At 44.5% G+C, this 25,230-nt stretch overlaps 2 protein-coding genes, 1 long non-coding RNA gene and 2 pseudogenes across 3 annotated transcripts; 4 read left to right on the forward strand and 1 right to left on the reverse strand.

The window, feature by feature from the left end:
- The first annotated feature begins 363 nt into the window (after positions 1-363).
- On the forward strand, positions 364-1,624 carry LOC144539840 (trace amine-associated receptor 13c-like; annotated as a pseudogene).
- Positions 1,625-8,453: 6,829 nt separating this feature from the next.
- On the reverse strand, positions 8,454-10,473 carry LOC144539844 (trace amine-associated receptor 13c-like). The gene is made up of 3 exons (XM_078285947.1): positions 10,304-10,473; positions 9,340-9,980; positions 8,454-8,632 (listed from the first exon to the last, which is right to left on the reverse strand). Exons 1-3 carry the CDS (start codon positions 10,471-10,473, stop codon positions 8,454-8,456), a joined length of 990 nt encoding a protein of 329 aa, XP_078142073.1.
- Positions 10,474-13,103: 2,630 nt separating this feature from the next.
- On the forward strand, positions 13,104-14,402 carry LOC144539843 (trace amine-associated receptor 13c-like; annotated as a pseudogene).
- A 3,378-nt stretch (positions 14,403-17,780) lies between these two features.
- Positions 17,781-18,338, forward strand: LOC144539845 (uncharacterized). The gene is made up of 3 exons (XR_013505124.1): positions 17,781-18,019; positions 18,055-18,231; positions 18,262-18,338. It is a non-coding gene; the product is annotated as an uncharacterized LOC144539845 (long non-coding RNA).
- A 5,680-nt stretch (positions 18,339-24,018) lies between these two features.
- On the forward strand, positions 24,019-25,230 carry LOC144539905 (trace amine-associated receptor 13c-like). The gene is made up of 2 exons (XM_078286223.1): positions 24,019-24,194; positions 24,411-25,230. Exons 1-2 carry the CDS (start codon positions 24,019-24,021, stop codon positions 25,228-25,230), a joined length of 996 nt encoding a protein of 331 aa, XP_078142349.1.

Consider the following 25,230-nt stretch of genomic DNA (forward strand, 5'->3'; position numbering starts at 1 on the left):
ATTGGTATCGTTCTCCTCCTCCTTCCACACAAACAGTCCCTGGCATATCGATGTAAAAGGTAACAGACAAAACTATTTTACCACCATGAATTCACCTACCAACAGTGAACAATGATGAAATTACTGTTATTGTTCATGAGATTGGGAAGAGACGAGGGAGGGAGAGGTGAGGAAGAAGAGAGAGAGGGAAGATGAAAGTGAAGATAGAGATGAAGAGGGTAATTGCAGAAAGCAATAGAGGGAAGGAGGGTCAAAGGACATAATTCTGTGCTATAGAGAGAAAAACAGATGCAGAGAGAGAGAGAGAGAGCAAGAGCAAGGGAACAGGGGTGGGGGGGTTGGGGGTGTGGATAAATCAGCTGTATGATAGAGAGCTTTGGTCAGAAAGCTGCCAGACCTCAGCAGCTTCTCCTCTCCTCCTCTCTCTCTGATGATGGAGACCCTGGAAGGAGGTGAACTCTGCTTTCCACAGCTCCTCAACACTTCCTGCAGGAAGCAGATGCGTCCTCACTCTGAGGCCATGCTCCTCTACATTCTGCTGTCCTCCATGTCTCTGCTCACCGTGGCTCTCAACCTGCTGGTCATCATCTCCATCTCCCACTACAGGCAGTCATATACAGATTTAGGCTTTTGCATACATTAAGGAATTTTGATAATGCTTTTACTATACTACATATAGTATAGTATACTATGTAATACTAATGGCAACATTATGTGTGAGACTGCCATAACAACTATTAATGAAATTCTCCCACTATTACTGCTACTGATAATATGTTCAATGATGATATTCTCCCACTCCAGGCAGCTCCACACCCCCACCAACCTCCTCCTCCTCTCCCTGGCTGTCTCAGACCTCCTTGTGGGCCTCCTGCTGATGCCGGCTGAAATCCTTCGTATAGAGTCCTGCTGGTTTCTGGGGGACTTCATGTGTGTTCTCTTTTACTATGCTACCTTTATTGTTACCTCTGCCTCAGTAGGAAACATGGTGCTGATATCAGTCGACCGCTATGTGGCTATTTGTGACCCTCTGTGTTACCCCACCAAAATCACTCAGAGAACAGTTAAATTCTCTGTTACTCTGTGTTGGGTCTGTTCTGCTTTCTACAACTGTTTGATACTAAAGGATTTCCTGAGACAACCAAACAGGTATAATTCCTGCTATGGAGAGTGTGTGGTTGTGCTGAATTACATCACAGGAGCTGTTGACCTTGTTGTGACCTTTATTGGTGCCATTACTGTCATCATAGTTCTGTATATGAGAGTATTTGTGGTGGCTGTGTCTCAGGCTCGTGCCATGCGATCCCACATTGTGGCTGTCACACTCCAGCGTTCAGTGACTGTAACTGCTAAGAAATCTGAGATGAAAGCAGCCAGGACTCTTGGTATTGTGATAGTTGTTTTTCTAACGTGTTTCTGTCCATATTACTGTCTCTCTCTTGCAGGCCAGGATACCTCAATCGGTGCTTCATATTTAACCTTTGGGGCCTGGCTGCTGGTTTGTAATTCCTGTCTAAACCCTGTGATCTATGCCTTTTTCTATCCGTGGTTTAGAAAAGCTATTAAACTCACTGTTACACTTCACATACTGCAGCCTGACTCCTGTGAGGCCAACATACTGTAGAGATGCTGTGGAGTGACTGACATGAAACCTTTTCTATGAAGTTAATGAAATGTTATTGAGTCAATGAAATCAAACGACTAAACACAAGCTTGGACAGACACAAGAAAATATATTTTGGTAAAACACAGTGAATTTGTAAACATATTACCATTAATTATTTATTCTGTGTAAATCAGATGAGCTGAAATATGTTTTGTAAAGTACAACAGCATGATTACAAGTAAAATGAAAACCTTTTTTTGTCCTCATGTTCATGTTTTGTCCATGCTGAATGGAACTTGTCTGCCTGGTTTCCATTACAAGCCATACAGGGCTAGTCAGGATTTACTCATTATTTATGTCATTGATAAAATCAGATATGAATAAACATGAAATAACGCTGCAGCAATCAGTTTCTATCAGACAGTCTGTTTCTTCCTCTGCTGTTCATAGCGAGTTTTACATCTAGAATATCAATTGCAATCCTTCCATTGTTCATGATTTGCCATTGACATTTTAGGCTTTTTGCTGGTGTTCTTATTGCATTCCAGCCAAGTTGTATTTTTATCTTTTTTATTCAGCCTTTATTTTACCAGGAAGTCCCATTGAGATTCAAAATCTCTTTTCCAAGGGAGACCTGGCCAAGAAATGGCAGCAGGGGTTACACAATAAAGCATACAAAACAGTACAAAAAAAGAAAAATACTAAAATATGTGCAACAAAAATGGTCACAATTTAGATCAGAAACAGGAGCGCACATCTTGCATAAGACTGTGGATAATTTGTTTGAACTGATTTAGGGGAATAAAATGGTCGAGCTGGAGCTTTGACTGGAGATTGTTCCAGGACCAGGGTGCAAAATAATCAAATGGCTTTTCACCAAAAACAGTACAACAGGGATTCTGTAATGTAGGCCGGTCCTAAGCCATTAAGAGCTTTGTATACAAGTCGAAGGACTTTAAAATCGATTCTAAAGGATAACCAGTGCAATGTAGCTAAAACCGGAGTGACATGCTCTCGCTTCCTTGTTTTTGTTAAAAGTCTAGCTGCAGAGTTCTAGATAAGTTGAAGCCTCTCAACATAATTTTTAGGGAGGCCAGTAAAAAGGGCATTCCAGTAGGTAGATTTGTTTCTAATTACTGTGACACAGGAAACTGCAGATCAAATGTGTTAACAAGAAGACAGTGATAGCTAACCAGATACTATGGTTACTATGGATATTATATAGGGGTGTAACGATATATCGTGTGACGAAATTTTGCGATCCAAAAACGTTACGATAGGCATCGTGGAGGTGAAAAATGGTTTGCGATATCAAGTAAAGCTTATCAATTAGCTGCGCCACCAAAATGTAGACTACTCTTTGTTTTCATTTACATACTTTAAACGCCAGAGGGCGGAATCAGTAATCCTAGATCCTAGTTTGCCTGACTGGTGTTATGATGTCATTGACACCGACGTTCACTTGAGACCCGGATGAGCCAGGTGTGTAGCGTGCAACAGGAAAATGGAAAGTGTTGAAATCAAAATACACTTGTTACGTTACATAACATTATTATCCTTATTTTGAAAGAGACGGAGGTAAGTGTTGTGAGACATTCTCAAATTTTCTATCCAGTCTGTTTCCTCAACATTGAGGTTGTTCCACCAGTTCTGCGGTCTCGGCCCGGCCCAAATGTCGCGGTTAAAAGTATCAAGTCCATGCGGTGGAAAAAGAGAATATGACGCCGCTGTCAGTGGCGGTTTATTAAGATCTTATGGATAAATTGACGCCTCTGGTTACTGGTGTTACTGGTGTGTAAACTGATAACACAGGCAATGGTAGCCGCCATATTGGTCTGAAGTAAACGTTACTATGGTTACAGACATTATTTACAACAATCGCGCGGTCGGAGGAGGAGTGGAGTTGATGCTGCATTCCATTGTACTTGGAAATCTGAGAAAAACGACTTCCAACACGAAAAAGTGCAACAGAACGGTCGTTCAAGTCGGAGTTCCCAGTTGGAAACTCTGCCAAAATTATTTCCGCCCAAGTTGTCCGACATAAACACAGCTGACGTCACAGCATCAATCTGTAGGCTGATTTTACTTGATATGTAGTATTTGTGTTATGAAGACCTGTTGTAACAACTTGTAGTTTCCCTTTGTAACGTAATTCAGTGACTTGTGCTTCGTTAGTAGATAGAAGTCTTTGCTGTATGAACTTGCCTGCTAACGTAACTAGAGCTGTCAGATAGTTACCGTTAACGTTAATGGGTAAAGGCTGTTGCGTCCATGTTTTCCCAAGAAGACGCACTGGAACGCATTTAGATCGGAGGTCGGTAGTTCCAACTCGGAACTACCGACCTCCGAAGACGTTTTGTTTTGTTTTGCCCCCGCAATGATTGGGTCCATTTGTAATTTTCACCGCTGTAAACCGAAACAGGCCCGGAGAGGCAGAGTCAGGACTTGATATAAAAACGGGCTGCGCCGCCTACATCAAGCCCGAGCGCCCCGGGGTTAATAACAAGCACATCCATTCCAATCCTCCCGGAAAAAAAGGGTAACGTAATTGACGTTACTTACATTAAATGCGTGAGCATGTGCAGAAAGAGGCGAGATAAGGAAAGTGATCGGAATGAGTGTTTACATGACGAAATTGTATCCATCGACCGGATTATGAAAGGGTTAAACACCCCTCTCAAATGGAATGAAATTTCATTCGGATCGGCCAGTTTATTCTGATTGAGGCGTTTATATGAGGCATTTTTATTCTGATTGGGCTACTATTCTGATTAAAAGGCTCCATGTAAATGCAGAACTAGTGAGGGACCGCGAACAGAATGATGAAGCTCTGTCTTGAAAGCTGTCAATTCATAAGCAGTCTTGTCTGAATCAGAAACGGTCTGGTAATATAAGGCTCGAGAGAAAACCAGCGCAGGTATGGGAGAATCCTTTCAACATGCTTTCAGCTCCATCCTGTCTTGCATTGTTTTCTAGGTCCTGCTAGACACTGTCTTTTAAGCCTGGGTTGCGCCCGCTGCACTAAAAGTCACCCAATCATGTTTCAAAAACAAAACGTAACTTCTCAATATCTAGAAAAATGCAAATATTGAATAAAAAAAAAAAGTCAAGTCCTTTCGAGTCATCTGTCTCAAGTCTAAATCAAGTCTCAAGTCATGAATACCAAGTCAAAGTCAAGTCGAGTCTTTTATCAATGTTAGTCAAGCAAGTCTCAAGTCCTCAAATTTGCGACTCGAGTCTGACTCGAGTCAAGTCATGTGACTCGAGTCCCCCACCTCTGCAAATAGGTTATCAAACATTATGACACATATCCTTCATTTCCTTCATTACTTTCAGATAATATTCTACGGACTCTGAATTTGTTGGACCATTCAATAAAGACAAAGACACAAATGTTGATGCTGACATTAGATGCTGAGAAAGCATTTGACCGGCTGTCATGGTCATTCATATTTGAAACGTGCAAAGCATTTGGATTTCATGAAAAGTTTATTGCATGGTTAAAAATAATGTATCAACATCCAAATGCAAGCATTAGAGTAAACGGTAAACTTTTAAGTAGTAGTAGAAGTATTTCAACTAACAAGAGGCACAAGTCAAGGGGACCCTTTGTCACCACAGATATTTGCGATATGTATGGAGCCTTTAGCTGTAAGTATTAGAAAAAAACATAAAGATAAGAGGCATAAGAATTGGGAAAGAAGAGCATAAATTGGCACTGTATGCAGATGACGTAATAGAATTTTTAACTGACATCTATAAGTCCTTACCATTATTGATGAATGAAACCGAAACTTATAGCTGTTTCTCTGGCTAGAAATTAAACAAACTGTTATAAAACAGAAGCAATGAAAATAGGAGAGCCAACTGAAAAATAATTAAAGAGGAAGTATGACTTCAAGTTGGATTGTACAAAACTAAGATACTTGGCAATAATGATTCCACAAAATCTGGAACATACTGTACATTTAAATATAATTATGGCGAGTTAGGCAATCAAGTAAAACAAGACCTAAATAGGTGGAAATTATTACCACTATCCTTATTTGAGAAAATAAATTCAATCAAAATGACGATTCTCCCAAGATTTTATTTCTGTTTCAGAACCTCCCAACTTATATTCCGCCCAATTGTTTTAAGGAATGGGATAATACTCTTTGGAAATTCATATAGGATGAGAAAAAGCCAAGAGTGAAATTAAAAATTCTAAAGCAACAGAAAGTTAATGGTGGATTGGCAGTACTAGACTTGGTTAATTATTATTATGCAGCACAAATAAAGCCCTTACTGATATGGATGAATAATTATACAAATGCAAGATGGAAAAACAAAAGAGAATCATTATTAATTAAAATCATTAAGTTCATTCATTTTTTGCGGAAAAAAGATCACACAAATTAAGATAAATAAATATTGTATTAAAAACACCATTTATGTTTGGAGGAAAGTTTGCAGGATGATGAATATTAAAGATTATGAAATGATCTATCTACGGGGGGGATCGCAGGGGATCCAGCTTTTAAACCTCGGGCTAAACTTGGGCTAAACATGGACTTGAAAAATTCTGGCTAATGTACGAAGGAAATTAGATAGATTCCTTTGAAAATCTTTTTAAACATTATAATATCCCCAATAATCAATTTTATAGATATTTGCAGATAAGAAGCTATATAAAAGAAGTATCGCAGGTAAAATTATTACAGAACATTCATCCCCTCTTAAGTTATATTATAAACAATTACAATGGTAAAAATAAAAACACAAAAGAAAATATATAAAAAATATTTCAGGAGAAGGATGCTGCTGAAGGCGAAACCATAAAAGATAAATGCCGCCAGAGGGTGTGTTACGTCATTTGAAGCCCTCTATAGAAAGGGTAGCGACATGAAAGCCATAGTAAAACCTGGCAAACTCTGTCCATCAATGGCTCTGACTACTTTCACTGTGTTTCAGAACATATAAGGTTAAACAGATGCTTTTATGAAAACTGGCTTCTGCATTTTTAGTATGTTTGAACCCAATGGGAATGGAACCTCTCACCCTGGCAGTGTTGGTGCCTTGCTCTGCCCATTGAGCCACACAGGGCCGAGAAAAGGAGACCCTGAGAATTGTTGTTTTTGTTGTTGTTGAGATCCTGAGATCAACTCCACCTCCACCTCATGTAGTTGGTATCATTTTTGTGAATAAAAACTCTTTCCATGTGTCTGTTATCTCTGTGTGTTCTTTGTTGTGACTTCTAGAAATGCCATAGATAATGTATGTGTTTGAAGCTGCAATAAGCAACATTTTCTGACTACTAGAGGGTGACAGAAACCGCAACACGTTTGTAAATAAAGCACAGCAAAACAATTGCACTACGGAGGCCTACTAAGGACAAACCTAGCAAAGCACCGTGCATAAAGGCTAATAGCTAAGCTAAACGTACCTACAGGGAAGTGTCGCCCGTTACCAGTCTCGCTTTGTCAGATTTTCTTGAAACTACTAGTTCAAATTCAAGTGTTTATTTAACACTCATATGGCAGTTTTACATCCAGAAAACTGAAATGCATGAGCATTTACAATGCACACGTCAAAATAAAAGCATGGTAATTGAACCTTATTTTACAGTTTTTCCTTTAAGAGCCTTATTAATAAAGGGATGGGTGACTTCCTGTACTATTAACTCCTGTATGCTTTAAGATATAGAGTTCATATTAATGCCATCCAAGTATGTTGACATAGAAATATTTTCTAATTAAGGCATGAATTAGCTTAATTAATGACCACATTAGCATAACTGCTTATGTTGAACTTATCATGGTGATTATGTCGCCAAAAGTGCCTCTTGTTTTTGTAATATTATACTCTTTTGTAATTTACCACAATATATATTTTATATTGTTTCTATATTATTAGATTTTAGAACCATGTTCTGATTCAAATCTAAGGGACAGTAATGTAGGATCTGATGATATCCTGGTGGTCATGTGGTCTCACACAATCTACTGTGTGTCTTTGACCTAAAAAACGTCTCATAATGCTACAGACTGTACCTAGGACAGGGAAAATCATTGTGGAATAAACCTTTCTAATTTCGGACCAAAAGCTGAATAAAAGGCATCAAATCTCTCCACAATAATTTCCATTTTTCTCCACACTACAGCAAGCTGGGGCTAACCAGGTCCATCTCAAAATGTTCATAAAACGTGATCAAAAGTGTGTGTGTATCTGAAACTGTTGCCCAGCTGGCCGATCATCTCTGTGTTGAGTACACCCTGGCTAGATCTGTTTGACCCTGTAGGGGGAACCAGGCTGTTGGTCCTATTCAGATGCATGCAGACAACAAATATATTTCCCTTCAACCAGGAAAAAACTTTCTGGTGGAAAAGAAAAGAACCTTTGCAATTACTTTTGTAAGGTAAAGACATTGTAATTGAGCTGATATACATGCTGAATTCACTGATCACGCAAAGCTGGGTGACTACCTAAAAACATTTCTTAGTGCTTATGACTATGACAGGGAGGTTGGACACAACAACACAGAGGGAAATCTATACAATACAGCTGAACAACTGAAATGAGAATGAAGACATCATTTCTGACAAGAAATTGAATATGATGAACATAAATTGGAAGGCAGGGTTAGAGAGCATGTCCTGTAACTGAAAGATCACAAGTATATCCATCAAAAGCCAAATGTCCTGTCGAAGTGTCCTTGAGCAAGATATCGAACCAGTCAGCTAAAGGTTTTAGTTTAGTTTATTCAACAAAGACAATAAGCAGGATTACCTTACAGATATGTTATATACTAGATGTAGTAATGAAAATGAACAGCAGAGGGAGACAGATTGTCTGATGAAGCCTCTCTCTACAGTATGTTGGCCTCACAGGAGTCAGGCTGCAGTATCTGAAGTGTAACAATGAGTTTAATGGCTTTTCTAAACCAGGGGTAGAAAAGGGCATAGATCACAGGGTTTAAACAGGAATTAAAATAGGACAGCCACATCTCAAAGACCACAGATGAAGTACTGATCAAGGCGTTCTGGCCTGCAAGAGAAAATTGGTAATATGGACAGAAACACATTAGAAACACGACTATCACAATACCAAGAGTCCTGGCTGCTTTCTTCTCAGATTTCTTAGCAGTTACAGTCACTGAACGCTGGAGTGTGACAGCCACAATGTGGGATCGCATGGCACGAGCCTGAGAGAGAGAGAACCACAAATAGTCATGACATAAATAATGAGTAAATCCTGACTAGCCCTGTATGGCTTGTAATGGAAACCAGGCAGACAAGTTCCATTCAGCATGGACAAAACATGAACATGAGGACAAAAAAAGGTTTTCATTTTACATGTAATCATGCTGTTGTACTTTACAAAACATATTTCAGCTCATCTGATTTACATAGAATAAATAATTAATGGTAATATGTTTACAAATTCACTGTGTTTTACCAACATATATTTTCTTGTGTCTGTCCAAGCTTGTGTTTAGTCGTTTGATTTCATTGACTCAATAACATTTCATTAACTTCATAGAAAAGGTTTCATGTCAGTCACTCCACAGCATCTCTACAGTATGTTGGCCTCACAGGAGTCAGGCTGCAGTATGTGAAGTGTAACAGTGAGTTTAATAGCTTTTCTAAACCACGGATAGAAAAAGGCATAGATCACAGGATTTAGACAGGAATTAAAAACCAGCAGCCAGGCCCCAAAGGTTAAATATGAAGCACTGCTTGAGGTATCCTGGCCTGCAAGAGAGGGATAGTAATATGGACAGAAACACATTAGAAACACAACTATCACAATACCAAGAGTCCTGGCTGCTTTCCTCTCAGATTTCTTAGCAGTTACAGTCACTGAATGCTGGAGTGTGACAGCCACAATGTGGGATCGCATGGCACGAGCCTGAGACACAGCCACCACAAATACTCTCATATACAGAACTATGATGACAGTAATGGGAGCAATAAAGGTCACAACAAGGTCAACAGCTCCTGCAATGTGGTTAGCAACAACCACACACTCTCCAACGCAGGAATTATACCTGTCTGGTTGTTTCAGCAAATCCTTTAACATCAAACAGTTGTAGAAAGCAGAACAGACCCAACACAGAGTAACAGAGAATTTAACTCTTCTTTGAGTGATTTTGGTGGGGTAACACAGAGGGTCACAAATAGCCACATAGCGGTCGACTGATATGAGCACCATGTTTCCTACTGAGGCAGAGATAGTCATAAATACAACAAAGTAATACAGAATACACATGAGGTCACCCAGAAACCAGCAGGCCCCTATGAGAAGGATTTGACCCAGCAACACGAAACCCACAAGGAGGTCTGAGACAGCCAGGGAGAGGAGGAGGAGGTTGGTGGGGGTGTGGAGCTGCCTGGAATGAGAGAATATCATCATTGAATATATTATCAGTAGCAGTAATAGACGTTGAAATAGTAATGTTATTAGTTGTAGTAGTAAGAGTAGGAATAGTCAAAGTAACAATGTGTCTAGATACAAGATGTAAGAGATGTAAAGAGTTATTAATATTACATTAATTCATTAATACAAAAGCATTATCAAACAACCAGAATGTACTCAACAAGGCCTAGATGCAACAACATCTATGTACTAGCCCAAAGCCATTTCTTCTTATAAGTCTAGATATTATCATAAATATGAAAATAATTTAGGCAATGCTAAGAAGTATATCTCTTCCTGTAGTGGGAGATGGAGATGATGACCAGCAGGTTGAGAGACACGGTGAGCAGAGAGGTGGAGGACATCAGAATGTAGAGGAGCATGGCCTCAGAGTGAGGACGCGTCGGCTTCCTGCAGGAAGTGTTGAGGAGCTGTGGAAAGCAGAGTTCACCTCCTTCCAGGGTCTCCATCATCAGAGAGAGAGGAGGAGAGGAGAAGCTGCTGAGGTCTGGCAGCTTTCTGACCAAAGCTCTCTATCATACAGCTGATTTATCCACACCCCCAACCCCCCCACCCCTGTTCCCTTGCTCTTGCTCTCTCTCTTTCTCTCTCTTTCCTTCATCTTTTTTCCTCTCTTCCCTTTTAGTCCCGCCCTCATCCCTCGCTATCTGCATCATCCTTGCATCATCTTGTCATCCTCTCTCTGCTGCCCCCTGTCTCTCTTCTTCCTCATGTGTCTTCTTCCCTCTTGTCTCCTTTCCTTTCTCTCCTTTCCCTTCCCATTCCTTCCACCCTCTCTACTCCTCTTTTTGCTTTTCTATTTCCTCTCACCTCTCCTTCCTGATCCCCCACTCCTTCCAACTCTGATGTAGCAGGTTGTTTTCATACTAAAGTGGATGACAGAGCTCTGCTGTGGGCTTGGGAGAGACAAACAATGTCAGAAGGAAAAAAAGTGCAGGTGTAGAATGCAGTTAATTGAGGTGCCTTGCATTTCTCTTTCCACACTTATTTATGAGAGAGGATTAAAATTGTGACTGAAGCATTTTTTGAACCAGGTCCAAGATATGCTGGTGAACTGACAGACGGGTCGCCTCCAAAATGAAGAATGGCCTCTTCTACTACATGGCACAACAGAGGGGTGAAGACACTGTTCCAGAGTGGACGCCATTATGGAGCTGGCCCATGCCCTCCACTTAGAGGCCATCTCGGCCCCCAGAACACCTTGAAGTGGATCTGGGACTGGTTCCACTGGCTGTCCTTGGAGGCCGCGGTCAACAACTGACCTGAGAAAGCCACCCCAAGCCCCCCTTGTGACACTGCCCATCATTGAGGAGCCCTTTAAAAAGGACCAGGATGGACCTGGTGGGACAGCTGCCGAAGTCAGCCAGGGGACACGAGTACACCCTGGTTGGTTGACTATGCAACCCATATCCGGAAGCCATCCCTCTCCACAAGGCCACCTCCAAAGCTGTGAATGCTGAGAGCTGTTAACCCTCTTCTCCCAAATAGGGTTCCCTATGGACCTCCTGGCACACAGGGCACCCCTTCATCTCCTGGTTCATGACTGACCTCTGCAGGCTCCTCCAGGTAAAGCAACTGCACAGCTTAGTGTACCATCCGCAGACAGACGGCCTCATGGAGCGCTTCAACCAGACACTGAAGCAGATGCTGAGATGAGTGTTAGACAAGGATGGATGCGACTGGGACCTCATGTTCCCCTACATGCTCCTTGCCATCAGGGAAGTGAACCAAGCTTCCCAAGCTACCAACCTATATTTACACCATTAATTAGCGCAAATCTTCACTACAGATGTTGCTTTTGAAAAACGGTCACAAGTGCACCCAGCCCTTGAGCATTCATGTGATTCTCCTCCACTTCTGTGTGTTACCGGCCCAGCCTTTCCCTTTAAGGACGGCGGCCATGTGGGTAACCTGTGTAGGTGTGACGTAGTTAGTAACAGTGTTAAAAGGGCATGAATAGTGTTCACTGCTGCAGAGGAAATAAAGTTCTTGTTTATGAACGCCACCTCGATGTCTCGCTACCATCCTTCCATCAGCAGAGTTGGTCCGGACCACTAAGGCTAGTTACCAGCTACGAGCCAGGCTAATAACCTACATTAGTCTAAAGAGACCAGTGCGCTCCCAACTACGGTTTGGGGCCCACAATTCTGGAAGAGGTAACATGTGATTACACTGCTATGCATAGAGCTACGTCACACAAACTGAAATGGCTCTGCTGAAAGTGCTTCACTCGGACCTAACGTTACCGTTTAGTCTGTACTGTACCTAGCTTTTCTCCCTAGCACCAATATTTAGCACCGGTCCCGCAACTTTGAATTTTGTGGATGCGTATCTGCCAGGAATTAAACTCAGGTCTCCCGTTTCCGAGTCTGTAGTCTAACTCCCTGCGGCCCACGTGACCCATAAATTGGTGAACAGAGCGACCGACTGACCAACCGTCCGACCGACAAGACCATCCATAGAGCTCCTGCTGTCACGGGGCTAAAAGTGGTCAGAGTGAGTGCTCTTCCTGGATAGTTCAACAGAGAGAAGCCTCTGTGACCGGGCATCATTGCGGAACACAACTGTGACTTTTCACTCTCAGACAAAAATTTGGGGATTCTGGTTCTGTGTGAATTTGAGGATTTGCCAGCCACTGTTAACTAAAAAGTGAGTTTCCCGTCCTTCATTAGACAGGCCAGTGCTGCATTCAGTTGACCATTCATTGGCATTGTTTTGGTTATAGGTATTGTTCTCCTCCTCCTTCCACCAGTCCCTGGCATATCAATGTAAAAGTTAACAGACAAAACTACTTTACCACCATGAATTAAGCTACCAACACAGTCAACAGTGATGAAATTACTGTTATTGTACATGAGACTGGGAAGATACGAGGGAGGGAGAGGTGAGGAAGAAGAGAGAGAGGGAAGATGAGAGTGAAGATAGAGATGAAGAGGGTAATTGCAGAAAGCAATAGAGGGAAGGAGGGTCAAAGGACATAATTCTGTGCTATAGAGAGAAAAACAGATGCAGAGAAAGAGAGAGAGCAAGAGCAAGGGAACAGGGGTGGGGGGGTTGAGGGTGTGGATAAAACAGCTGTATGATAGAGAGCTTTGGTCAGAAAGCTGCCAGACCTCAGCAGCTTCTCCTCTCCTCCTCTCTCTCTGATGATGGAGACCCTGGAAGGAGGTGAACTCTGCTTTCCACAGCTCCTCAACACTTCCTGCAGGAAGCAGATGCGTCCTCACTCTGAGGCCATGCTCCTCTACATTCTGCTGTCCTCCATGTCTCTGCTCACTGTGTCTCTCAACCTGCTGGTCATCATCTCCATCTCCCACTACAGGTAGTCATATACAGATTTAGGCTTTTGCATACATTAAGGAATTTTGATAATGTTTTTACTATACTATATATAGTATAGTATACTATGTAATACTATTATTACTATTACAACTAATGGCAACATTACGTGTGAGACTGCCATAACAACTATTAATGAAATTCTCCCACTATTACTGCTACTGATAATATGTTCAATGATGATATTCTCCCTCTCCAGGCAGCTCCACACCCCCACCAACCTCCTCCTCCTCTCCCTGGCTGTCTCAGACCTCCTTGTGGGCCTCCTGCTGATGCCGGTTGAAATCCTCCGTATAGAGTCTTGCTGGTTTCTGGGGGACTTCATGTGTGCTCTCTTTTACTATGCTTCCTTTATTGTTACCTCTGCCTCAGTAGGAAACATGGTGCTCATATCAGTCGACCGCTATGTGGCTATTTGTGACCCTCTGCGTTACCCCACCAAAATCACTCAGAGAAGAGTTAAATTCTCTGTTACTCTGTGTTGGGTCTGTTCTGCTTTCTACAACTGTTTGATGTTAAAGGATTTCCTGAAACAACCAGACAGGTATAATTCCTGCTATGGAGAGTGTGTGGTTGGACTGAATTACATCACAGGAGCTGTTGACCTTGTTGTGACCTTTATTGGTGCCATTACTGTCATCATACTTCTGTATATGAGAGTATTTGTGGTGGCTGTGTCTCAGGCTCGTGCCATGCGATCCCACATTGTGGCTGTCGCACTGCAGCGTTCAGTGACTGTAACTGCTAAGAAATCTGAGATGAAAGCAGCCAGGACTCTTGGTATTGTCATAGTTGTGTTTCTAATATGTTTCTGTCCATATTACTATCCCTCTCTTGCAGGCCAGGATACCTCAAGCAGTGCTTCATATTCAACCTTTGTGGTCTGGCTGCTTTATTGTAATTCCTGTCTAAACCCTGTGATCTATGCCTTTTTCTATCCGTGGTTTAGAAAAGCTATTAAACTCACTGTTACACTTCACATACTGCAGCCTGACTCCTGTGAGGCCAACATACTGTAGAGATGCTGTGGAGTGACTGACATGAAACCTTTTCTATGAAGAGGGAAATGTTATTGAGTCAATGAAATCAAACGACTAAACACAAGCTTGGACAGACACAAAAAAATATATTTTGGTAAAACACAGTAAATTTGTAAACATATTACCATTAATTATTTATTCTATGTAAATCGGATGAGATGAAATATGTTTTGTAAAGTACAAAAGCATGATTACAAGTAAAATGAAAACCTTTTTTTGTCCTCATGTTCATGTTTTGTCCATGCTGAATGGAACTTGTCTGCCTGGTTTCCATTACAAGCCATACAGGGCTAGTCAGGATTTACTCATTATTTATGTCATTGATAAAATCAGATATGAATAAACATGAAATAAAGCTGCAGCAATCAGTTTCTATCAGACAGTCTGTTTCTTCCTCTGCTGTTCATAGCGAGTTTTACATCTAGAATATCAATTGCAATCCTTCCATTGTTCATGATTTGCCATTGACATTTTAGGCTTTTTGCTGGTGTTCTTATTGCATTCCAGCCAAGTTGTATTTTTATCTTTTTTATTTAGCCTTTATTTTACCAGGAAGTCCCATTGAGATTCAAAATCTCTTTTCCAAGGGAGACCTGGCCAAGAAATGGCAGCAGGGGTTACACAATAAAACATACAAAACAGTACAAAAAAAGAAAAATACTAAAATATGTGCAACAAAAATGGTCACAATTTAGATCAGAAACAGGAGCGCACATCTTGCATAAGACTGTGGATAATTTGTTTGAACTGATTTAGGGGAATAAAATGGTCGAGCTGGAGCTTTGACTGGAGATTGTTTCAGGACCAGGGTGCAAAATAATCAAATGGCTTTTCACCAAAAACAGTACAACAGGGATTCTGTAATGTAGGCCGGTCCTAAGCCATTAAGAGCTTTGTATACAAGTCGAAGGACTTTAAAATCGATTCTAAAGGATAACAAGTGCAATGTAGCTAAAACCGGAGTGACATGCTCTCGCTTCCTTGTTTTTGTTAAAAGTCCAGCTGCAGAGTTCTAGATAAGTTGAAGCCTCTCAACATAATTTTTAGGGAGGCCAGTAAAAAAGGCATTGCAGTAGGTAGATTTGTTTCTAATTACTGTGACACAGGAAACTGTCTTGTCTTAAGTTCTAGTCTGTACTCCAAAACAGTACGAATTGTAGCTCGAGGAATCAGACAACTCAAGGAATGAGCTCCATTAAAATGAACAAACAGTTGGTTTTTAGCTTTGTTAACGAGCTAACTATCCCGCAGGCTAATTTAGCAAAGCAGCTGATCATGTTAACATGCAACTACTAGATACTAATAAGACTAGCTTCAACTAGATGTGTTAGCTAGTGCAGATCAAATGTGTTAACAAGAAGACAGTGATAGCTAACCAGATACTATGGTTACTATGGATATTATATAGGGGTGTAACGATATATCGTATGATGAAATTTCGCAATCCAAAAACGTGAAGATAGGCATTGTGGAGGTGAAAAATGGTTTGCGATATCAAGTAAAGCTTATCAATTAGCTGCGCCGCCAAAATGTAGACTACTCTTTGTTTTCATTTACATACTTTAAACGCCAGAGGGCGGAATCAGTAATCCTAGATCCTAGTTTGCCCGACTGGCGTTATGACATCATTGACACCGACGTTCAATCGAGACCCGGATGAGCCAGGTGTGTAGCGTGCAACAGGAAAATGAAACGTGGTGAAATCGAAATACACTCGTTACGTTACGTAACATTATTATCCTTATTTTGAAAGAGATGGAGGTAAGTGTTGTGAGGCATTCTCAAATTTTCTATCCAGTCTGTTTCCTCAACATTGAGGTTGTTCCACCAGTTCTGCGGTCTCGGCCCGGTCCAAATGTCGCGGTCAAAACACCAGGGGACATGAGTACACCCTTGTGTTGGTTGACTATGCAACCCATATCCGGAAGCCATCCCTCTTCACAAGGCCACCTCCAAAGCTATGAATGCTGAGAGCTGTTAACCCTCTTCTCCCAAATAGGGTTCCCTATGGACCTCCTGGCACACAGGGCACCCCCTTCATCCTCTGGCTCATGACTGACCTCTGCAGGCTCCTCCAGGTAAAGCAACTGCACAGCTTAGTGTACCATCCGCAGACAGACGGCCTCATGGAGCGTTTCAACCAGACACTGAAGCAGATGCTCATGTTCCCCTACATGCTCTTTGTCATCAGGGAAGTGAACCAAGCTTACCAAGCTACCAACCTATATTTACACCAGTAATTAGCGCAAATCTTCACTACAGGTGTTGCTTTTGAAAAACGGCCACACGTGCACCCAGCCCTTGAGCATTCATGTGATTCTCCTCCACTTCTGTGATTACACTGCTATGCATAGAGCTACGTCACACAAACTGAAAAGGCTCTGCTGAAAGTGCTTCACTCGGACCTAACGTTACCGTTTAGTCTGTACTGTACCTAGCTTTTCTCCCTAGCACCAATATTTAATCAAGACTAAAAGTCTAACAGTCCCGCGACACTGAATTTTGTGGATGCGTATCTGCCAGGAATCAAACTCGCTGATGCAGCCGGGTCAACGGAGTTCTACGGAATGGAGAGCCAGGGCAGCTACGGTACGTGAAAATGCTAGTGTGCTGGTGTGTGGGGAGCCAGTGGGGGTAGCTGTTGGGGCCACCGACCCGCCAGAGAGGGCGCCAAGATTTCACCAGCAGTGGCGACCTAAGAAAAACAAAGATGTAAAAATGAACTGGGGGGAGGTCATCTGCCACAACTGCTCGGGTGTAGGACATTTGCAGAAAAACTGCCCTTCCCCCCGTCGACCCAAACAGCATGCTCTGAGTGTCAACATGTCACCTGTACCAGAAGCCAGGAAAATGATATGTGTGTTTGAATATTGATATATGGACTAGAAATGTGTGCTTTGCTAGACTCTGGTGCTCGGAGGAATGTGCTGCCCCTCCATCATTTCAACTCCATTCCCACTGAGTCCAGACCCCCAATACAGCCATCCATCGCACAGATCTTGCAGGGCATCGGCCCTGGGGATTTGGCAGTCCTGGGGGAAGTCATTCTACCAATGCAAGTTGGGAGCAGAGTTACCAATGTGAACTTCATCATGGCCGACACAGCCGAGAGCACTGAGGTTATCCTGGGGCACCCCTTCCTGCGGCAGGCACGTGCCCACTTGGACTATGGTCGCCGAGAGATAACCCTCTTCGGCAAAAAAGTACCTCGGTTTAAACCCAGCCATCAACCCGAGGTGCACATTGTCAGGGTGGCCCGGACAACAGTGTTGGAGGCGGGATGTGAGTATGTAGTGCCTGGCACCGCCCGCCTCCACCATGCTGCTGATGGAGACCTGATGTTGAGCCCAACCAAAGGTTTCATCACTTGCCAGCACCATAGCTCCTGCATCACATCGCTAGCTTGTCTGGGAAGCTAAGCAGGTCTGGCTGTGGTTAGTCCTTGGATGGGAGGCCACCTGGTGCTGGAAGTGGTGTTGGAGGACCAGTAGGAGGTGCTCTTCCCTCTGGTCTCATGAATCATATCCCCAATGCCCCAGGGCAGAGACAGGGACTCTGTCCTGTGAGTGAGCCCCATCCTTCGGATGAGACGTTAAACCGAGGTCCTGACTCTGTGGTCAGTAAAGATCCCATCGGCACTCATTGCAAGAGTAGGGGTGTAACCCCAGTGCCCTGGCAAAAATTCCCAAACAGGCCTTCCTTCCATCATGGCCACCTAATCATCCCTCGTTACCTAATTGGCTCTTTCAGTCCTCTACTCTCCACTGAGATAGCTGATGTGTGGCGAGCGTTCTGGCGCAAACTGGCTGCCGTGCATCACCCAGGTGGGTGCCACACACCGGTGGTGGATGAGTTGAGTCCCCCCGCCCCCGATATGTGAAGCGCTTTGAGTGCCTTGAAAAGCGCTATATAAATGTAATCAATTATTATTATTATTATCATCGAGAAGCACCATGTCCTAGTGTTGCAGACGCAGCAATCCACCAACATCGCCATCAGAATCTTCAACCCTGGTGCTGCATCTGTCACCTTGAAGAGAGGGGCCATAGCCGGGGTTCTTCAGCCAGCAAAGGCGTTGGGGAAGGTGGGGCTCCAGCCACCAAGGGCCCCAGCGGCGCCTGAGCCTATTAACCCTGTCTCTGCTTCTGTACCCAGCCACCTGCAGGTCCTGTACACTGAGAGCTGCACTAGCCTGTCCGAGGATGACCGTGGTAGGCTGGTCCACCTGCTACAGTCCTACAGTGACGTCTTTTCTACGGGGCCCACTGACCTTGGCTGCACTAGCCTGGTGCAGCACGATATCCTGATCACCCCAGGGCCACCTGTGAAACAGCCACCGCGCAGAATGGCCAGAGACAAACAGACTGCAGCTGACCAGCAGGTGCAGCAGAGCCTGGAGACCGGTGTAGCCCAACCCAGCAACAGCAGCTGGGCTGCACCGATCGTAATGGTAAGGAAGAAAGATCAGAGCCGGCGGCTGTGTGTGGATTACAGGCCCTTAAATGAACAGACTATTAAGGATGCCTATCCCCTGCCACGCATCCAGGACACCCTGGACACACTCTCCACCGCCAAGTACTTCAGCACACTGGACTTAACATCAGGGTACTGGCAGGTGGAAATGACATCGAGGGCCCGCAAAGCCGTTGCTTTTTGTACCCGGAAAGGACTATTTGAGTTGAACGTGATGCCTTTTTGGACTCTGTAATGCGCCGGCCACGTTCCAAAGGCTCATGGATCGTGTCCTGGCTGGGTTGCAGTGGGAGACGTGCTTGGTGTATCTCGACGACATTATAGTCGTGGGGCGGGATGGCACCGAAATGTTGGAGCAGCTCAGCCAAGTGTTCGCCAGACTACGCAAAGCTAACCTGAAGCTGAAACCTTCCAAGTGCTGCCTGTTCCGGGAGCAAGTGGCTTACCTGGGGCACATCGTCTCCGCCAAAGGTGTCGCCACCGACCCTCAAAAGGTTCAAAAGGTGATCGAGTGGCCCACACCCCAAAACATCTCAGAGGTGCGCCAATTCATCGGGCTGGCTTCGTATTACCGACGTTTTGTGGAAGATTTTGCCACAGTGGCCAAGCCGCTCCATGAACTCACCAAAAAGTATGCACGCTTTAACTGGACAGACGAATGCCAGGAGGCATTCGAGGGACTGAAAAGTCGGCTGACATCAGCACCTGTTCTAGGCTATCCCCTTGACAGTGGCGAGTTATTCCTTGACACCGACGCCAGTGACTGGGAAATCGGAGCAGTCCTCTCTCAAGTGCAAGGGGGCGAGGAGAGGGTTCTAGCCTACGGGAGCAGGATATTGTCAGCTACTGAGCAAAACTACTGCACCATCAGATGAGAGCTTCTGGCGGCAGTGGAATTCACCTCCCATTTCAGACAGTACCTGCTAGGGAGATCATTCACCATCCGGACCAACCACAGCAGCCTGCGCTGGTTGACCAGGATGAGGGAGCCAGAGGGCTAGCTTGCCCGCTGGCTTGAGAAACTGGCAGAGTATGACTTCCAGGTGCTCCATCGTCCAGGGAGACACCACCAAAGTGCGGACGCACTCTCTAGGAGACCCTGCCGGAAGTTGTATCCATGTACGGTGCCAGCGCCCAACCTCAGTGACCAGCGTCAGCACAAGGGGGTGCAGTGCAACCTGGCCGACAGTCCAGCTGAAGGGGTTGCCATGGTATCTCCTACAGAGCGACCTCCAGTGGGGGTAGTTGAGCCCGATGGCCGCTATGGGGGCAGCCCAGCAGCTGAGCCAGAGTTTCCTCTGGTGAGGGTAGTGAACACTTCCAGTGACGACAGCTGTGATTGTGCTCTGTCCCATCCAAGCATCCACAAGGTGAATGAATCACCCCACACTAATCTGTTCTGTGGCTGGACCCAAGAGCAGTTGAACAGCACCCAAGTGACTGACCCAGACATAGCACCAGTGAGGAAGTGGATGGACGAAGGGAGAGGCCGGCCGCCATGGGCTGACATAGCACCCTGCAGTCCTGCCACCAAAGCCTACTGGGCGCAGTGGAAAAGGCTCTAGCAGAAAGATGGAGTCTTGCTGAGGAAATTTTACTGCACCGAAGGGAAAATGTTCTACCCACAGATCCTGCTGCCCCACATGTACCGCACCTCCGTGATGGAACAGATGCATGATGGCCCAGTGGGTGGCCACTTCGGGGTGGAGAGGACCCTTGCACGCCTTAAGACCAGATGCTATTGGTACAACATGAAGGGCGATGTCACCTTGTGGTGCCACACCTGCACCAGTTGTGCTGCAAAGGCTCGCCCTAAGAAAACCCCTCCAGCTGCTATGGGCACAGTGCGAGTCGGCGCCCCCATGGAAAGGATCGCAGTCGACCTAATGGGACCACTAAACGAGACGGAGAGGCACAACCACTTCATACTAGTGGTACAGGACTACTTCAGCAAATGGGTGGAAGCCTACCCAGTTCCAAACGAGCAGGCATCGACAGTGGCTGAAGAGATTGCCTCTGAGTGGGTGTGTAGGTACGGAGCCCCACAGTGCCTGCACAGTGACCAGGGCACCAACTTCGAATCAGCCGTGTTTCAGGGAATGTGTGAACTGCTGGGAATTGAAAAGACACGGACCACCCCATTTCACCCCCAGTCGGACGGCCAAGTGGAGCGCTTTAATGCCACCCTACAGAAGATCTTGGCTACCATGGCTGAGCAGTGCCACTGGGACTGGGATGTGATGATCCCATATGCAGTCATGGCGTATCGTGCAACCAAACACAGCTCCACAGGCCTGACACCCAACATGATGCTCTTTGGGCGAGAAATAACTGAGCCAGTTGACCTGGTTGCTGGTTTGCCACCTGACATTGGCAATGTTAACACCCCTCCACATTATGTCATGCAGCTCAGAGAACGGCTGGAGCTCTCTCACCAGTTGGCACGGGAGGCTCTTGGAAAATCTGTTGAGCGTGCCAAACGCCAGTATGACAAGAACATTTGCTGAGTCCAACATAGAGTCGGCGATGCAGTATGGTACCTGATTAAAGGCGCCAAGAGAGTGAAAAATAAAGTACGAACATTCTTACCTTCATATGAGGGTCCCTACTTCATCGTGGGCCTGCTGGACGACTTGGTCTACCGGATTCAAAAGGGGCCGAGGACAAAGGCCAAAGTAGTTCATCATGACAAGCTCAAGCCTTACTATTCGAGGACCCCGCTGGACAATGGCTGGGTCTTCCAAGACGCAGACACATGGGCACCAGTGGAGGTGCCACCCCCTCTGCCAGACCTCAGCTCTTCTGCCCCAGACATCGGTCCCCTCAACCTGTGGGACACTCCATCAGAGACTGAGGATCCTGCTGTGGAGGCCCTCCCGGGTCTCTACTCTTCACCACCAGCTTCACCAGGCAGCAGCCAGCTTCCTGACAGCCCTGCTCAGCCTCAACTGGATGAGGCTGGGACCCAGCATCCTGCCGGGGGACAAGCCTGTTGTCCTCTTTTGAACTCCACACCTCTACGAAAACCCCGGAGGGTCCGTAGAGCACCGGACATGTTTGGTGACTGGGTTTGTCACTGAACACAACAGAAAGAAGAACTTAACCTGAGTCAGGGTGTAGGCGGATCGCTGCCCTCCTCAGAGAGAGAAAAAAAAAAAAAAAAGTTCCAGGACTGTAATATTCCAAGTTGTATTTGGACTGTTGTGTGAAGGTTGAGATGTATACTGTTTTATATCTTAGGGGCCTACTTTAGTTAGTTAGCTGTTAGTAACGAATAATCTGGCTACTATTGGGCTGCATACTATTGTTTTGACACCTTGTGCATGTTAAGTAACTGTCAAGCTTTCAGTAGGTATGTGAGTAAACAAAAAGAAAAGGGAAAATTTAATTTGTTTAACTGAAAGGATTACCCTGTTTTTGCTCCTTTAGAGTCAGATATCTAAGAGTAATGTCACACGAGATTTGAGTTACTGTAAGTGGTTTAATTAACAGTATTACCCTCTTCAGTATGTGTATGGATGTTATGTTATGTACACTTGGTTACATTTATGTAAGAAGGATATGAAGTATGCTTTCATGGACATTTTATGGACATTGCCCCTTTACCTTAAGTTGCTTTCCACTGAGAAGGACCCATTCAAGGACTGTGGGGACAAGGGTTATCATGGGGAATGTTTTAGTATAATAATGTTCTCATGTTTTCCTTCGTAAAGTGTAACAATGCTGTGATGTTAAGGGTTTAATCATCATCCAGAGTGGGGGTAGTGTTACCGGCCCAGCCTTTTCCTTTAAGGACGGCAGCCATGTGGGTAACCTGTGTAGGTGTGACGTAGTTCATCTGGTGTTATGTGCAAAAATGAAGAGTACCTGTATGTTATCGCAACATATGCTACAGGTAGTAAGTTATGGTAGCCAGTGTAAAAGTGTCCAGATAAGCTCAGGTTGCAGGGTAACAGTGTTAAAAGGCCGTGAATTGTGTTCGCTGCTGCAGAGGAAATAAAGTTCTTGTTTCTGAACGCCACCTCGATGTCTCGCTACCATCCTTCATCAGCAGAGTTGGTCCGGACCACTAAGGCTAGTTACCAGCTACGAGCCAGGCTAATAACCTACATTAGTCTAAAGAGACCAGTGCGCTCCCAACTACAGTTTGGGGCCCACAATTCTGGAAGAGGTAACATGTGATTACATTGCTATGCATAGAGCTACGTCACACAAACTGAAATGGCTCTGCTGAAAGTGCTTCACTCGGACCTAACGTTACCGTTTAGTCTGTATTGTACCTAGCTTTTCTCCCTAGCACCAATATTTAGCACCGGCATTGAATTTTGTGGATGCGTATCTGCCAGGAATTAAACTCAGGTCTCCCGTTTCCGAGTCTGTAGTCTAACTCCCTGCGGCCCACGTGACCCATAAATTGGTGAACAGAGCAACCGACTGACCAACCGTCCGACCGACAAGACCATCCGTAGAGCTCCTGCTGTCACGGGGCTAAAAGTGGTCAGAGTGAGTGCTCTTCCTGGATAGTTCAACAGAGAGAAGCCTCTGTGACCGGGTATCATTGCGGAACACAACTGTGACTTTTCACTCTCAGACAAAAATTTGGGGATTCTGGTTCTGTGTGAATTTGAGGATTTGCCAGCCACTGTTAAAAAAGTAAGTTTCCCGTCCTTCATTAGACAGGCCAGTGCTGCATTCAGTTGACCATTCATTGATATTGTTTTGGTTATAGGTATTGTTCTCCTCCTCCTTCCACCAGTCCCTGGCATATCAATGTAAAAGTTAACAGACAAAACTACTTTACCACCATGAATTAAGCTACCAACACAGTCAACAGTGACTGTTATTGTACATGAGATTGGGAAGAGAGGAGGGAGGGAGAGGTGAGGAAGAAGAGAGAAAGGGAAGATGAGAGTGAAGATAGAGATGAAGAGGGTAATTGCAGAAAGCAATAGAGGGAAGGAGGGTCAAAGGACATAATTCTGTGCTATAGAGAGAAAAACAGATGCAGAGAAAGAGAGAGAGCAAGAGCAAGGGAACAGGGGTGGGGGGGTTGAGGGTGTGGATAAATCATCTGTATGATAGAGAGCTTTGGTCAGAAAGCTGCCAGACCTCAGCAGCTTCTCCTCTCCTCCTCTCTCTCTGATGATGGAGACCCTGGAAGGAGGTGAACTCTGCTTTCCACAGCTCCTCAACACTTCCTGCAGGAAGCAGATGCATCCTCTCTCGGAGGCCATGCTCCTCTACATTCTGCTGTCCTCCATCTCTCTGCTCACCGTGTCTCTCAACCTGCTGGTCATCATCTCCATCTCCCACTACAGGCAGTCATATAAAGATTTAGGCTTTTGCATACATTAAGGAATTTTGATAATGCTTTTAATATACTATATATAGTATAGTATACTATGTAATACTATTATTACTATTACAACTAATGGCAACATTACGTGTGAGACTGCCATAACAACTATTAATGAAATTCTCCCACTATTACTGCTACTGATAATATGTTCAATGATGATATTCTCCCACTCCAGGCAGCTCCACACCCCCACCAACCTCCTCCTCCTCTCCCTGGCTGTCTCAGACCTCCTTGTGGGCCTCCTGCTGATGCCAGTTGAAATCCTCCGTATAGAGTCCTGCTGGTTTCTGGGGGACTTCATGTGTGTTCTCATTTGCTATGCTTCCTTTATTCTTACCTCTGCCTCAGTAGGAAACATGGTGCTCATATCAGTCGACCGCTATGTGGCTATTTGTGACCCTCTGTGTTACCCCACCAAAATCACTCAGAGAAGAGTTAAATTCTCTGTTACTCTGTGTTGGGTCTGTTCTGCTTTCTACAACTGTTTGATTTTAAATGATTTCCTGAAACAACCAGACAGGTATAATTCCTGCTATGGAGAGTGTGTGGTTGGACTGAATTACATCACAGGAGCTGTTGACCTTGTTGTGACCTTTATTGGTGCCATTACTGTCATCATAGTTCTGTATATGAGAGTATTTGTGGTGGCTGTGTCTCAGGCTCGTGCCATGCGATCCCACATTGTGGCTGTCACACTCCAGCGTTCAGTGACTGTAACTGCTAAGAAATCTGACAGGAAAGCAGCCAGGACTCTTGGTATTGTCATAGTTGTTTTTCTAACGTGTTTCTGTCCATATTACTATCCCTCTCTTGCAGGCCAGGATACCTCAATCGGTGCTTCATATTCAACCTTTGGGTCCTGGCTGCTTTATTGTAATTCCTGTCTAAACCCTGTGATCTATGCCTTTTTCTATCCGTGGTTTAGAAAAGCTATTAAACTCACTGTTACACTTCACATACTGCAGCCTGACTCCTGTGAGGCCAACATACTGTAG

The sequence above is a fragment of the Centroberyx gerrardi genome, chromosome 10, assembly GCF_048128805.1.
Source record: "Centroberyx gerrardi isolate f3 chromosome 10, fCenGer3.hap1.cur.20231027, whole genome shotgun sequence".
In the NCBI taxonomy this organism is placed as follows: domain Eukaryota; kingdom Metazoa; phylum Chordata; class Actinopteri; order Beryciformes; family Berycidae; genus Centroberyx; species Centroberyx gerrardi.